This window comes from Corvus hawaiiensis, chromosome 5 (assembly GCF_020740725.1).
Source record: "Corvus hawaiiensis isolate bCorHaw1 chromosome 5, bCorHaw1.pri.cur, whole genome shotgun sequence".
Taxonomy (NCBI): Eukaryota; Metazoa; Chordata; class Aves; order Passeriformes; family Corvidae; genus Corvus; species Corvus hawaiiensis.
Window position 1 is genome coordinate 73623978 of NC_063217.1, and position 17006 is coordinate 73640983.

The 17006-nt window shown below is 40.7% G+C and overlaps 1 protein-coding gene across 50 annotated transcripts in view; it reads right to left on the minus strand.

Annotated features, from left to right (window-relative positions):
- LOC125326132 (ankyrin-2-like) overlaps positions 1 to 17006 on the minus strand; it is a 277846-nt gene that overhangs the window by 110668 nt on the left and 150172 nt on the right. For all 50 annotated transcript variants that reach the window (XM_048304010.1, XM_048304015.1, XM_048304014.1 and 47 more), the window contains one exon: positions 6259 to 6360. In XM_048304010.1, coding sequence (XP_048159967.1) covers positions 6259 to 6360 — 102 coding nt within the window. The remainder of the gene's footprint in view (positions 1 to 6258; positions 6361 to 17006) is intronic.

The window sequence follows — 17006 nt, forward strand, 5'->3', positions numbered from 1 at the left end:
GAAACTTGATCTCCTTCTTCCTAGCATCCCCATTCCACCCAAGGGAAAAAAATAAAATTGCAGTCTATTGTAGCTGAACTGCCAACCTGTTTTTCACAATCCTAAGGTATTTTTCATGCTACATCAGGCAGGTGACAGCGACAAATACTACTATTCCCTCCAGCATTCTCCAGGTTTCCATATTGCAGACATCAGGAGCAATACTCAGGTATTTGAGCAACCAGCAGCAAATTCAGCACTGTGTAAATTTACCACTTTCCTTGTCTCTGAGCAGTTCAGAGTCATTTCAAATGTGAAATAAACAAGCAACTGTCTGGCTTTTATTTGTCCATTCACAGAGGCAGTTCAAGCCTGTAGTTCCCAGTGGGATTTTAAAGCACTTAGCACTTCACAGGAGGCATTTGACGGGACTGGGTCCAATGGCTTCAGACACAGCAATCCAAATGCATTTCTGCACTAACTCCATTTAATTCCACATCCACGTAAGCAGCACAGGCAGATTTTGTGGTCAAATTCAGAAGTGGAACTAGGAGAAAAGCAAAGGAACTAAAGAAAGGCCACAGTCCCAGGCTGCCAAAAGCAGAGGAACACCCTTCTGCAGCCTAGCAGTTAGGAAATGTTAGTAACAAATGCGGTATCAACCCCATTACGTGGGAAAAGCTGCAGCAACCAGAACATCCTTATTCCAGAGGAAACACTCTTACTATGGAGCTGCAGAGCCCAGGGGTAGCAGTAGCGCTATGCCCTGGTAAAGGATAAATCCTTAGCCAAAAATACGTGGTGAGGTTCACCGTAAGCACCAGAACAAGGAATAGTGCACATGTCAGGGAATATTTTGCAGCCTGGACGTGTTTCAAAAAGCTCTGATCTTTCTTGGTTTTTAATCTCAGCTGAGTATCAACTAACCCTAATTACTCTACAGTGGCTGAGAGCTTTGAAATACTATTTTGTGGGGAAACACAGTGTTCTCCTCACTTTTTAAGAACAAAGACCCGTTCCCCTATCTGATCTCACAGATTCTGTCATCAGCGCTTTCCACGGGAATATGAAGGGCAGCTTGTCCTCCTCACAGTGTACACAGCTGATGTATTGCTGCGACATGTTATTAACCTTCTTCACTCCTTGGGAACAAACTGAAGTCCACAAACAGCAGAGATATTGCAAAATTCATGACCCATAAACACTTCTGAATGCAAAAGGGTGAGGATAAGCTTCTGTTTTAGTTTACCATGTACCAAAATATGGAGAGAGCAAGGCTTGTCCCAGTGCTTAAGCTTCTAAAACACTTGTATTCCTACCTCTGAGACACATATCTGCTGATGCCACATATTAAGCACCTGAAAGTTGATATTGCTGCATAGATTGAGTTTCTTTGCAACATAGGACTTCTCTTTAATTCATTAAAACATGAAGAAAATTAATAGTTGAGGTCCAGTAAAAAGCTTACAGGAAGAAACTCTAGCTTAAAAATAGTACTATAGACATTCAAATTCCATAATTCCTTAAATAAAGCAAGCTGGAGTAAGCAGTAGCAAGCCCTGCACTTTAAATGCTGAGGACCAGCACAACTGAAGCCTTAAAGCAACTTTTGTTCTGTTTCTCCCTAATCAGAACCAACGCTGCAATTATTTCCCAGCCCACGTGGCTGATCCCTGCTGCTTCTGATGATGGAATCTCAGATTTAATCACTGCAACTCCTCTGTTCCTGTCAAATGGATTTTTGTAGTTCAGAACAACAAAGGTTTCTGACACGTCCCTTTTTCTCTCCCATGCCCACCGAACAGTTGGGGAGGGTGAAATTAGTTGTCTGCTAAGGAAAACTGTGCAGCATAAGGACAAAGCCTGCATAGGCCATAACTGCCATTCTTTTGGAGACTCCTTGGTAATTTTAACTCTCATAAAGTAACATAATACGGAGCCTTCCAAGCTGGTTCTTGTTTCCAAGTGTTTCCTTGCAGTGCCTGATTCCCTCAATTCTCTCTCTCTTCTACCACTGAGGCAGAGACGTCAATGCTGTGTATCCCATGGAGTGCCACAAACATATTCACATACCACCAACTGCTCACAGGACTTCCTGCAGTGCCACCCCAGGTATTTTCACCACACTGGAAAAGTCCAGAGATTTCTTGGACGTCCTAAAAATGACCAGCCTTTTTAAAGCCAGTCCAAAGTCAGTCACTTATTCCCAATAAGACAGGCACCATCACGGCTCTTGTCTGGAAATCACCCAAAAAAGTCCCTGCTACCTCTGCCTTTGTACTCATTTGCCTCATGGAGCGATCCTCATGGAATGGAGGCTCTTTCATCAATGCCTGGTTCAGCATCAATCCTCCTGCGCCATTTACTCCTTCCAGGACATCACCCAGATCCAACAGCTTCTCCTATTCCCACCTAACCCTATTGTGCCAAAGCAAACTGACACCATGGAAAAGCAGTGTCTTGGCAGAGCACCAGATCAACCTGTAGCTCAAAGGACATTTTACATCAGCCAAGTCACCGCTCTGTGGGCTTTTACACCCTCCCTTCTAAGCTCAGCTCTAAGTGACAGGTATAGACAATAACCTGCCAGTCCTAGAAAGCTCGACTCACCTTCTGCTGGTGAGACTTAGTGAGGATGATAAAGAACATAAAAACGTAGAGATGGGGGGAAAAAAGCGTTTGAAAGAAGTGGGGAAAAAATTCTATGAAAACAGTCCAACAGTAAAGCATAACTTCAAAACACAATGAAAATTAAAAAGCTTTTGTGACTAACTCTGTATGGTGGTGCTAACTCCTTTTGCCAGCAGAGGCAGAAACTAAAAAGCAGTATCATAGTCTTTGTAAAACTCAAATAATTTTCTCTCTTTAATAGATGGCTCTGCAAAGTCTCTTCTCCGAATAAATCTCTCGGGGAAGTAAAAAGCACATGTGGCAACCTCTTTTCAAGAAAGATTTGGGAAAGGGCACATTAGAGAGCTGGGCTTGGCTTTCTGAAGTCCGAAGGTTTGTGGAAGTTTTTCCTAAAAATACCACGAAGAAATTAAGCGGACAGTGGGAAAAAAAGAAAAATATTATCAGGTTATGAAAACTCTCACTTTATGTTGCCTAATAGTCTAGGAAGTCAAGAAATTGAATTAACCCCCTGAGTGACATCAAATGTGGTGCTGCTGCCCTCATTATGCTACAGTGCTCCTTCAGACTATAGCTGGCACTGCTGGGAGAGGCAGTGCCTTTCTGTTTGGAGGGAAGGAGGGAGTAATTAACAGCTGTGCTCTGTCTCGATGTCACTGAAGGAACAGAGACCAGTCAAATTAAAAGGAAGCCAACAAAACGAGAGCAAAAGCCAAACCGACGGAAGCTCAAAAAGCCCTGCAGCTGGAGGCCCCCAAAACCACCTAATATTTGAATCCTGTTCTGTTCAAGGCATTAGACTTCATGAAGGAACGCAAAAGACTTTTCCAAAGCAAACGACAGCACCCATTGCATTTTTCCTTCCAAGACATCACCTTGAAAACGGACAGGTCTCCAAGGACAAGATGGAGCAATGTTACTCTATGTTGCCTTTGGATCCCCAATTCAGTTTCAGCAGGCAGTGACGAGCTCTCAGAACGGTCAGACTTCGGGGTCTAACTCCTGCTGGAACCTTGGGCTGCACCAAACGCACAGTGTAAGATTTAAGTTCATTTTGCTAATCAACATTTTGAACATGATACAGAAGCAAGCTGTCTTCTCTTGCTACATTAACTACAAACAATAACCACATCCTAAAAAACTACATCTGTAACATAGGAAAAACAGCTTTAAAGAAATCAGAGATTTCCCATGACTATCGGTTATCTGTCCTATAAAATACCAGGAATTGGATTTTTTTTTTTTTAAGGGACTCTTCTTAAAACAGGGGAATTTTGTCCCCTGACATTTCTACTCTCTCCAGAAATAAACAGAATTGATTTATGATTTTCAGAATAGATGAGAGTACTCGATTCAGATTAAAGTAAGTAATTCCATAATAAGTGAATTTGTTATGAAAGGAGCATTCAGTGAAGCATACTTAAGTAATATCTAATTATTAACTATATAACTGTATTATTAACCACTCTCTGTGTTCAGTATATCCAGAAACATTAAGCTCCATCATATCTTGGCAAGAGTTACATTGGGAAAATACTTTGATTATCTATAAAGACATACCACTCTGAAAACCCAGGATCTGGAGAGAAAAAAAAAAAAAAAAACAAAAAAAACCAAACATTGAAACTCAAGAAAGAATCTCCGGGTGTTCTCTCCATTCAGGAAAGCTTATATTTAACATTATGTATGGTTTTCTCAGATGGGACCTAGTCTAAAAATAGCATTATTCTGAAAAAAAAAATACCCTGCACATACAAGGCTTCATTTTTAAAAGAGCATTGAGCTATCCCACTCTTAAAAATAAAATACACCCCTGCATTTTGCACAGACTGTGTTTGCTTCTCCCCTTAGACAGCTGGAACACAATGACATGGACACCCCTGTCAAACTCTGAGGAGGAGGAGAAGGAGTAGCAATAACTTGAAGGCTGCAGTAGTAGCTGTGATGGCTTACTCAGTATTCCCTGACCTCTAGCAGAGGGAGTCTGCTCCCACTCCCACTAGAATTCACAATACACCGGTGATGCTTAATCAGCGGAAGCACTAAGGGTCTTAGTTATCAGAAATCTCCGTAAGCAATTTTATATGGCACCAGAACTGGAATCTGAAGTGCTTGGCTGTGCTCAGTGGATGGTGAAAGCTCTGATCTCACCTACACAGTGCAAGAGGAGCTGTGTCACCAGCTGCAGGTGGGAAGCACTTTCCACAGCAGATAAATCTGCAGCAACCTTTGTCATATTCCTCTCATAACCAACATGAGAATATAAACGCTGGGAAAAAACCTTGTAATGTTCCTAAGTAATGATCATATTAACTGTGCTCTGTCCTGGGGGTGAATCTCTTTGTTAATATTGGTACTTAAAATTAAGATGGAAAACTTGCTGGATCTATTTGAATGTAAGAACTTGAGTCTAGCTTTACTCTCTCCTACCTGGGCAACTTGAAGTTTGCCAGGTCATGTCACATATAACTCAGGAAGTTTTTCCTTGACACTAAGTCTTGTAAAGGAAACCTTCTCCCAGACAGTAAGACAAGAACCTTTCTATACGTTTTCAATAAGCAGAACATGAAAAGCCCCAGCTCTGATCCTCCTCATCATTAAATTCCTTGGCACAGCCAACAGATCCACTCACTCCTGTGCCCTAGCTTCCATTTTACACACACCTACTTTATTCATCGGCAGCTTTCCTTCAGCAGGGACAGTGAGGGCTCCAAATACCTTAGATTATTTCACTTCTTAGTCTTCCATTTACTCTTTTTTTCCCAAAAGAAATAGTGGTCACAATTCTAGGGTTTGACTTCCAAATGGCACTGCCATTGTCCAGTCAGTGGTCACTTTGATCAAATCTGGCTAAGAGATAGGGGAAAGCTGGGCACCCTAAAGCCTGAGCTGTCAAATTCCCCATCGAAGAAACTGCAGTGATTTCACTAGAAAGGCAAGACACTTCTCAGAACTGATGCAGACACTTATCTGCATATTTATTTTATGTCACGTCACAGTTAGAGTCTTATTAAATTTGATGGTTCTAGGCACTTAAAGAAATGTTGCAAATGTAGGTCCCTAAGCTATGAAGCCAAAGTAATTGGATTTATATGACAGACCTACAAAAGAGCCAAGCCAAAACATTCTATCACATTACAGTCATATCAGTGGTGGAACTTTAACAGTGTATTTTTACAGCGGTAATAACTTTCCTGAAAGGGGAGACAGTGTGTTAAGCACAACATTTAAGTACCTTTAATGTTACGTTACAGGTACTATTGACGAGTGATAAAAACACATAGTTTTGTGAAACGAGGTGAAAGCCCATGGCTACCCCTTTAGCCACCCGAGAGTAACCAGAACTGCACTCCCAGTGCAGGTGAGTGACAAGACTTTAATCTCCTTGGACACGAGTTATGTGAGCAGCTACAACTACACCTACTCAAGTGCTTACCTCCCCGCTGAGATCACACAGAAATAGCAAGGGAACCCTCAAACTCCCAGACCTGAGCTCTCAGGGGATCAGGTGCCTCAGGTGGGATGGCTAAGGAAAATCCGTGGGCCAAGCACAACACATCCGGGGGATAAAGAGATAAACAGTATTACTATAGTGCCCACGTTCCTTGCAATTCACTCTTGCAAACTTCTGTCCTTCAAATATCTTACCTGATTACAGGTGTTAATGTCTATTCCACTTTTCAGGTATTCCACTACTTTGTCCAAATTGCCAGCTCTGGCAGCTCGGAGAAAGCTTGCATTGCTGTCAGACTGTAAAAAGAGAAGAAAAAAAAAAAATTCCCCAATCAGCCCCTGCTTGAACAAGAGTGGAACTTCATCAGTGGTGAAAGGTTTCCAAATTTTATGCTGCAGGAGGATAAAACTGTGAAATAACTGACTTCAAATTATATCTGCATTAATTAGCATATTTAAATTAGGCAATAATGGCACAAAAGAACCACAAACCTGTCAAAGTGAGCAAAACAGAGCAATAATTGCTGGCATTCAAAATTTAGCAAGAACTGTAAAAAAAATTAAAAACCAACCATAAATCATAGTAACTGATATTGTCAACAAGAGAAAAATAAGTGCATCAACTTGCTAACTATAGTTTTCTGGGGAATCACATATATATATGATCTCTTTTTCTATATAACTTTATATATTATTAATGTATTTTATGTATGTTATTTATAGATCTGTATAGATGTTATTCACAAATTTAGATATATTATTTTTAGATATATATGCTCAAAGTGGGCAGCACTGCACATGTAGCTAACCTCAGAACAAAGCGGATGAAGTACTCAAGGCTGAGTATCTAAACCCAGGATCATGTTGTAAATATTCCCACTCCTAAACTGCCTACATTCATACATTTAACAATGGTTTAAAAACCCTAAAAAATATGCTTTCATTTTTCAGCCAGGTTGTGGGATGTCCTGTTAAGCAACGGAGTGTGGAACGCCTCCGCCCTCTTACCTTTGTCTGTGAGTGCGACACAAAACGACATTGGCTGCTTGAAACCAGCCCAGATTCGGATGTTTCCCCACACAGCCAAACTGGCCACTAAGACACCGGAAACCAGGACACAAACCCAAGTCGTGCAGCAGAAGCAAGGAGTACACAGAATAAGCATTTGGGAACGTGTACCAGGACAGCAACAATTGTCACAGCTCAATCAAGCGAGTGGGAGTGATGGCGAGGAGCAGGTAAAGCAGCACAAGAGCCTGTTTGCGGGGGGGTGAGCCCCGAGCTAGAGGATGGCCCGCGCTCCGTTGGACCGGGACTCGCCCTTCCACCGGAACGCCTCCGGCCAAGCATGTTCTCAACCTATCCCACCTCCCTGTCACTGACGTCGGGCAGAGCCGCTCTTCCACATCATGAGACTATCCTAAAAGCCTCCCACTTCCAGCCACTTATTTCCGTTGCCCAATCCATTCCAATGCATTTATTTCAGTCACCCTGCTTATCATGCTGCACTAACTCACTTCACAATCCCCGATTCCAACCTATTTTAATCTGCAACAGATGGATGTCATCAAAATGATCCTTCTTACAACTGTGCTACGTGCCAAGACAAAAATATTCTCTTTTAAATTCCTTTCAGCAAACTTCAGCACATTTTCCACATCTTTTACTGTTAGGAAAATACACCATCTTTCTAAACGTGCAGCAGGGGGAAAGGCAAGGGAACACAGCACTTTACAGTGACAAAACTTTTGGATAGTTGCAGGCCTCAGTCAGGTGAGCATTTGGATGAGATTTGATGCCCGTGCAAATTTTGACAGGAACTTGAAATTTCCCTTTGAAGAATAAAGGTAGCTGTTAACACTGCACCCGTTCCTGGGATGAGGATGTGCTCATAAAGACACCAAATTATATTTTAATGTTTAAATATCCTTGGAAAAAATCAATCGTCTTAGTAAAAATATCAACCAAGAACAAATATCTGAGCGCATAAGGGGTAAATCTGGACACTCTGGCTGGGACAAGCATCTTTGCCCTCAATAATACACACATTTTACCTTCTTTTCTCCCATTTTTTTCATGCTTTACAACTACAACAATAATTTACCACAGCAAAAATACATTCATCTGCTTTATACTTTTAAATGGTTAAGAAAGAATGATACAACAAATTACCACCTACAGCTTTGGGTTCTTAGGAATGTATCAATCATTGCTTGTTTTCCTTTCACGCAGAACAACAAGGCTAAAAATGGTGACATCTCCATTATTGCTGGAAGTTCAGGTTGTAGCTAAGCCCACACAACTATATTCCATTTGTTTCTGGCTGAGAAGACACGAGCAGTGTTTTCCAAGTAGATTCTCATTTCCTTGATTCATAATTTTGTTACCTCATAATCAAATCACTGCAATGTACATCACTTCAGAACACTTTTCCACACACCCGAATATCGATCATAACGCACACGATGAACTTCTTATCTACATAAAGTGTAATTCAGCAACTGAGATGTTTCATATAAAAATTCCCATACAAAAAGCAGAGACTGGTTCCACAAAATATTTATAAGATTCAGCACCATATTACAAGGCTTAGAAGCCTTAGAAGTTGGGAGTACTCAGATCTATTTTCTTTCCCAGTTTGTCAAATCTAATTTTTCAGTAGGTTGTCACCAGTTTGTCCTTTCCCCCATTCTTTTAATGTTTTTTAAAAGCATTTTTGTCAGCACTTCTGTCTCAGACATTTACTCATTTTAGCACACTAAAACTTCAAATCCATTTTGACAAAATCCCCTCAGTAAACAACAGCAGCAGTTTTCTGTAGTCTTACCATAACAGAAGACAACGAATTCGGATCTGCGGGCTTTTCCAATGGTTTCCATAATCTCTTGAAATATTTTGTTATTCACAGCTCCCCGCAGTCCTCAGAGCCCCTCAGAGCCCCCATGGCGCTGAAAGCCCCTCAGAGCCCCTCACAGCCCCTCATGGTCCCTTCACAGCCCTCAGAGACCCTCATGGCCCTTTAGAGCCCCTCACAGCTCCTCACAGCCCTCATGGTCCCTCAAGCTCCCTCATGGCCCTTTACAGCCCCTCACAGTCTCTCACGCTCCCTCATGGCCCTTTAGAGCCCCTCACAGTCCCTCAGAGCCCTCATGCCTCTTGAGAGCCCCTCACAGTCCCTTCATGGCCAACAGAGCCCCTCACAGACCCTCAGAGCACTCACGGCCCTTTAGAGCCCCTCACAGCCCTTTAAAGCCCCTCACAGCTCCTCAGAGCCCTCATGGCCCTTTAGAGCCCCTCAAAGTCCCTTCATGGCCCTCAGAGCCCCTCAAAGTCCCTTCATGGCCCTCATGGCCCTTGAGAGCCCCTCACAGCCCCCCCAGTGTTTCTCAGTAACAGAGAACTGCCACATCAGTCTCTATAATGTGGCGACTGGTGAAGACAAACTGCCAGCAAACCGTCATTTGAAGGCACTTGCTTTACAAGAAAGAAGACAAAAACACAGAGCCAGAGTCCCGTGCACCATATGGTATTTATCACATCCCCTCTTCCTAAGAACACATCCCTGAGGGGTTTTTCTTAGGAGCTTTACACATGTAAGCAGATCACGCTCGAAAGCAAACACTCTACCAGTGAGGAAAGGTTTATAGGAGAAGAGTTCGCCTTAAGCAGCACTATGTGTGAGCATGAGAAAATGAGAGCCCTGTAATCCGGGAAGCCCCAAAGCTGACATGTTAATGTGCAAAGCCTCAACCGGCAGCTCTGCCCACCACCGTCAGCTCGGTCAGGCAGAACTAAAGCTCACAACGTGTACACACAGCCACTAAGGTTGGGCAATCAAATCAATACATTATAAACATCATACAAGAATATGGCATGAGGGATTAGAAAATACTGAGCTGGTGTTTTATAGTATGGGATGAATTCACCATCTGTGGATTTAACCAGCTGTTTCTAATGCACGGCTCTCAATATATATACAGTGACAGAGCACTAGAAGTCCTCGATCACTACTTTTAAAAAAAAAATTACATTTGCAATGCAATTCTAGTACACGATACAGACATAAAGGTAAATTTATATTAGATAATAGAAGATATTGTTCCCTGTGAGGGTCGTGAGGCCCTGGCAGAGGTTGCCCAGAGAAGCAGCAGCTACCCCATTCCTGGAAATGTGCAAAGCCAGGTTGGATGGGGCTTGGAGCAACCTGGGATAGCGGACAGTGTCCCTGCCTGTGGCAGCAGGATGGGACTGTATCATGTTGAAGGTTCATTCCTAAACCATGCTATGACTTCTGAGGAATATTTGGTGTTATTGGACCTTGTAAAGATCTCCTAACTTTTCTTATGAACTTTTGATTGAGGATAGATAATTCCAGCTAGAAATAAGAATTTTCAGACCACTAGGAATAAATAACTGTGAAAAAAATCAATATAAGCTTAAGTACACTTACAGCATGAATACAAACATTTAAGTACCTAGCTGTCAGATACTGCATAAAAAAATATAAGAAATTATCAAGTGACTATATGAATATATGACTGTGGATTCTACTTCTTTCTTGCTAATAACAGTGCTGCAGTTTAACCTGAATTTGAAACAAATATCTCAGGGAATCTCAGTAATTAAATCATATATGGAAATAAGTATTTTAATCAAATAATCAGACCTTACCTTCTGGTTCCTCTGTCCCCACTCTAGTTGCCCTTCCTTTCCCATTACGTACCTCATCACCTACTGCACACAGAACATGCCTGTTTCTCAAATACATTTTAGAGAGAAGTGCAAAAATAAATCTTCAAATCATATGCTGTACCAAACCCATAAAAATTTCTCCAAATATTCTAATTTGCTAGATAAACCGGCTTCACGCATAAGAAGGAAAGACCGGGGGAGTAGAAGGCTTCAGTTTTCAAAGGACAGCTTTCATCATAACATTATCCAAACCATGCAAATATTTGTCTTAAATCGTGTCTATAGAAAAACTATTCCTGCAGGTTGGATTTGGGTTTTTTCCCCTCCAAATAAGTTAAATGACCCCAGTCTGTCCAAAATCACAAGTATCTCTTTGAGAGAACACAGTCCAGCACTATGGGCTCCTGAACATTTCTCATGTACTAAATACAGTTTGTTAATGGCATGCTGTCAAAAAGAATTCAAAACTCAAGTCTAATAACCAAAGAGTATGTTTACACCTTAATTTAACCTATCTGGTTTGTGTATTACAATGTATATCTGAGTAGCAATAACCCTTTCAGACTTACCTTTCAAACACGGACTTGGGGATGCACTGCTTTGATTTTATGGAGAAAAATTTATTTAGCTGTAACTTTTGAAGATACTGTCCTTGATCAGGACACAAGAAAATCCTGCTTTACATAAACCAAAAAAATCAAATCATTATCAGTTAAAAAACCTCTGATGGTCAAGTGAATCCTGTGTTATCACTGCAGGTCAAGCCAGCGTTAAGCCACAGTTAGTCAATACAGCAGGGGCAGGTGACAGTGTTGATGCCATTTACCAGCTCCAGGGTTGTGAGGTACTGTTCGTCCAACAGCTGTTTCTTTACTTAGCAAAATGCTGATAGCTTGTGAACTGTTCCTCATTAAGCTGCTCCTAACTGACTGGTACCTCATGATGCTAATAAACTCAGTGAATGCCTGGAGTTGAGAATTCAGCTCATAGCAGAAGGAAAGTTGCGCCTTCTAAACTCAAGTTTTCATGGCTTCTTGACGTTATTCAGTACTTAAAGATGCAAAGGGAAAAAACTACAGGTATGCAAACAAGTGCCTTTTTTTTTTTTTTTTAAATTCCCTACTTTCTAAAGTGTCAGCCTAAGCTCCTACCCTTGAGACAACCACTAAATTTTGTCCCAGTTGGCTTGGTTATTCTCTGATTTCAGGAACCATCTGTTCCAACCAGCCATCATTTAATTGGGTGCAACTCTAAAAGTGGCACAGACCAGGTGCTACCATTACCCAACTCGCTTGTCACGTACAGATTTTTGCCCGCTAAGGAAGCTTCTTCCATACCAGCATTCAGATGTAAAAGGGGGGAACTCAAATATAATACTTTTCCTCATGGAATACTTTCTGTAAAACTTGCCAGTGAGTTTATCAGTGGCTCACATTTTATCTACTGTACACTAATTTCTTTTCTTTTAACTCAGCTGAAGGAGCTGCTGATCTCCAAACGGCATCACACTAGAAGATGCAGCAGTGACTGCAAAGAGGCAAAGTTTTTTTATATTTTTTGCTTTTAATTAAACTCCCAGAGCAGAGTCTGAGCCTGCAGTTCTGATATATATGCCATAATGAGAGCTAAATATTCCACTTGCAATGGCACAGGCTCAGTAATCTAACACTGATAAATGACTTAAATGAGATAATAACAGCTATAATGGAAACATATTTTCCCAGCCCTTAATGAAATAACATTCATCTTCTGAAAGAAAAGAAATACAACAGGGTTCTGCTTTCAAAGCTACTTCCATTGCCCATAAAAATGTGTGTTTTCATCCCATTCATTTACTGGGAGCGATAAAGGAAGACAGATTAAATCACAGATCCTAAAGAAATTTCAGTATCTAAATTCCTGGATGAACAATGGGCTAAATTTTCTTATTTCAATATCAAAACAAGTATTTTTATCACTCAGCTTCTCCCATTCAACCATGTACAGGCATTTCAGATCAGATTCATCCTGCTGTGTACCTATGGCTGTATAGAATTCGTTCATGAATAGCTGAACTGAAAAGCCCACAATTCTAAAATAGCAGTTTTCACTAAACAAACATCTTGTTCTCATAACCTAGAACAAGTTCTTATCCAGGAAAATGACACAGCTGACCTTACAATAAACTAATATTTATTACAACAAGAAGAATTTGTGAGATGTGAAGAGGAAAATAAGCTTTCAGAGGTAAGAGATCACTAGCAAGTTAAATATACTCTGCCAAGATTAAGCTAATAGCATCTAGCAATTAATTACTTTTAAATGTCAAATGTCTCTCTAGACTGATATTGAGGGTGATAAATATTCTTTAAAGTATGTATTACGAACCTGAATAATTTAAGGTGCCTTCGAGTACTCAGGCCAACTAACCGTCGAACATCACAAAGGATATGGAAAAGCTGGCAGCACTTTTTCCGCTATCAAGCTGGGGCTGTGGCTGGAGTTGCCCTCACCACACAGTTACAGACATTGTGGACATGGGCCCACACTTTGGCATGAAGATTGTTGATATTTGCAGCAAAAAATATTTTGTAATAACAAGATGGCAAAATAGGTATGAGAAGAGAGAAAGCTTTTGTGCTATACACTGCATATGACCCACAATTAAAACAATCCTTGATTTCAAATCAAAACATTTTTAAACACAGCAAACTATTCCCTGACCCAGAAACCTGGGATAGCATAGACCAGATTCCAAAGTGACCCTTTCAGTATATCCTGTGTTCCTCAGAATGAATATTCTCTCATTAGCTCTGCCAAGGGATGTGTGGGAGCACACATTATGCACTACCAGAGCAGGTGGGAAGGGTAGTGCTGTTTGCATTTATTATACATATTGGTGAAAGCTTTCTTGTGTCAGACAAAGAGGCTGCAACCCAAAGGAGATACAGCAAACAGCAAGATTCAAGACTTAAAGGGTCCTCAAGAAATGAATTTCATTGGTATGACTGGAGATGGACAAAATTATGGCAAAAAAGAAGCTCAGAAAATAAACCAGGTTAAGTGATTTATGATTTATGCACATTATAAATAAAAAATGTATTATAAGTCCAACATATTTTCATTAACTTCCAGTAATTTCAGTATTGGCATAAAACAGTTCTGTGGTAGTTTCATATCTTTCTATGAGACTATTCTCAGAAAGCTGCATTTGGAATTTAGGAAGTTTTTTATTGCTGCTACATTATCCCAACAAACGTATTTTTGAGCAACATAAGGAGGAGAAAACTGCCCAGGTAACAGCCATACCTGAACACCAGTTCCTGCTCCAAGATCGCTCCAATCAGACACAACTGAACCACTCTTAATGATGATGGAGACTTGTAATTTTTACTATGGAAAAGCCAGGCTTCACCTATCCCATCTTTTGATAGTGATGGGAAAGTTCTCAATTATTCATAGGGAATGGCTTTCATTTTAGGCTGGTTGTTATATTTCGACACCTTTGACTCTTTTGCCAACTCCGTGAAATTCCAGAGCTTGCAGGATACCATCCAGCCACTCTTTTCTCTCTGCTGGAATGCACAAATGCCTGATTAGTTTGGTTTTGTTTTTAACCAGAGAAGAATAAAGGGATATTTTGGCAAACCACTTTTAAACTATGCTTGATTTTTACCACATCTTCAAGTCTAATTGGTCTCAAACTAAACAGATTTAAGTTATTTACTAAAGGAGGGTTTAAACACACACGTAACTGTGTTCCTGAATTTGGGCCAATATTGGCAAATACAGTAGCAGCAGAAGAGGAAGAGAAAACCAATGTAAAATCACCCCTTCCTTAAGCCAAGAAGCAAATGCCTTCCATAAACCTTTCATGATCCTTAGCTGCCTCAGACACCCGTAGGAGTCCTCCCACTCCGTTCATTAACTTGCCATACTGGCCCGGCTGCTGCTTGTACTGCGTCAATGACGGATTTGTGAGAACTGAGGCAAAACTGCATAGTTTTCTGTGGAAAAGAATGGAATAAAAGTCTTTTTCCCAGCGGCATGTCCCTTCCAAAGGCAGTACTTGAAATGATAAAAGTTCTTTTAATCCATACCGATTTTACAATATAAAGCAACATCAGTTATCAGGGTTCTCATCCAGGACAGCACATCAGTACTAGCTGAACTTCAAGCATGTGTAATCCCTGTCGTTCCCCTGAGCTATTCCTCTTCTCAAAAACAAATTTTTTGGTATAAATCCCAGCTTGGAAACAATGTGTGGGTGTCTGAATTATCATCGGCATGAGTCTAAAAAGCAGACTCTCAAATGTACCTGGAAAACATAATCTGTGTATTTAAAAAATAATAAAAAGAGGAGAAAAAAAACCAAACCGCACTGAGAAACAACAAACCAAACCCCAAAGGATTTGGGTTGCAAGAATGAAGGATTTTATACTTGGATTAATCCTAAAAACTAGAAAAATCTTCAATACTCTAAAAAACAGGAATGTATAATCCTGTTGTTTAATGGGAACATTTCTGGTGCTGAAATTCGAGAGAAAGGGTCATTTAGCCATTTCCTGAAACAGTAAGGATTTGGGATACGTTCAGAAGAGTCACATGATTAGTCTTGGTTCTCCTAGTTAACACACATTTACTGAAGTCTCTTAAATACTGATATGGAACCAAGATTTCCTCTATAAGAACTGAATAGTATTAAAGGAAGGAAAAATATTTAGGACCCTCTGGATACCATATATTGAGATGTTGAGATGTTGGTAAGAACTGTAGAACTTGGCAGGCATCTAAATGGTTTCCATGGAAAGTTTCCATTACTAATGATGTTCCTAAATAGAGGTAATAACACTAGAACACATCTAGAAAAAATTAGGATGCCATTCCAAACATTATCTAGCAGGATAATAACCAGGCTGAACAAAAATCCAGGCTGTAAGTGAAGTTTTTGACAGACTGTTGACAGATAATTCTATCACTCTCAATTTTTCATCCCCTATGACCAAAGTGACATTTCCTAATAAAAGAAATGTACTAATACCATCCACGCTAAAGAGTCAAACTGCTTTACCCACCTAAACACCATTAACCGATCGCCCATTGATTCAAATGTACTGGTTCCATAAAAGAGAAAAAATGATCCCATGTTGCTTTGAGAGGGACTAAAATAGATGCAATTAAACGGGTGTTACAGCAGTTTCTAATTCAGCAAAACTCATTGCAAAGATCTTACTTGTACAGAAAGGTAAAAGGAACACTCAAGTAATAAATGAAGAATCTTGTACTCCTGGGCCTAGATCTTAATTCAGCTCTGGCCAGCAGAGAGAAGAACCAGTTTCACCTGACTTCACCTGTAGAAAAGCAACAATGATGTAAAAGTCCACACTGCCAAATCCACTGCCTTAAGCAGGGAGGAAAAACTCCCATGAATGCTGCAGTAGGAGTCTGGCACAATCCTACGCTGAAACTCAGAGAGCAGTCTGTCCCAGGCAGTCTGAAATACCTGGTCCTGAAGCACCAGACTGCATCTGATTCTTAGTTTAGAAAAGACTAGATTAGCAAAGCAATTTTGTTATCTGAACTGGCTGAGTATCAGCTGTATTGTTCTGCATCTCGCATCTGCTACAAGACTCCTGGAGTCATCATACTCAGCTTGATGCGGCAACTCTTTTTAATAAGACAAGACAGAGAGCATGGCTACAGTTACATAAAGGCAGCGGAAAATGTATAGCTAACAGGGTTTTCTGCTGGATACCGTATGCCTGTCTGGGGGAAAAAATAGATACACAATTTCTCCCCACAGAACAAAAGTTTGCCGACGTTTCTAATTTAGAGACACCTCTTTTTCTTTGAACTTTTGTATGGAATTGTAAGGATGATGAGAGACTGCAAACCTTCTTAGGGAAATACAGCAATTTTCCTTTGTAATCCCCCAAGCACTGCAAACCTGAATCCAGACAGACATTCTAAAGAAACTTGGCCAGTCCCTACCAGGGTCATATAAAGCCAAGATCTTATGATTGAACACATCAAAGACATTATCAAAGTGCCTGATCTCTGCCTGCTATGAAAAGCTGCGTAGGCTGAATGAAAAGTATCCAGAAAAACAGAAAGGAAAAGAAACCTCAAAGATCACATGCTGCTCACTCCTGCCTCCTCTGGGGCCTGACCTTATGCCGAAGGGCAGCTCAGAGACTGGACGTGCCGGGAGAGCTCTTTCAGTTTGCTTATTTGTGTCACAGGGGCGTCCATACCTTTGCTAACAGCTTCAG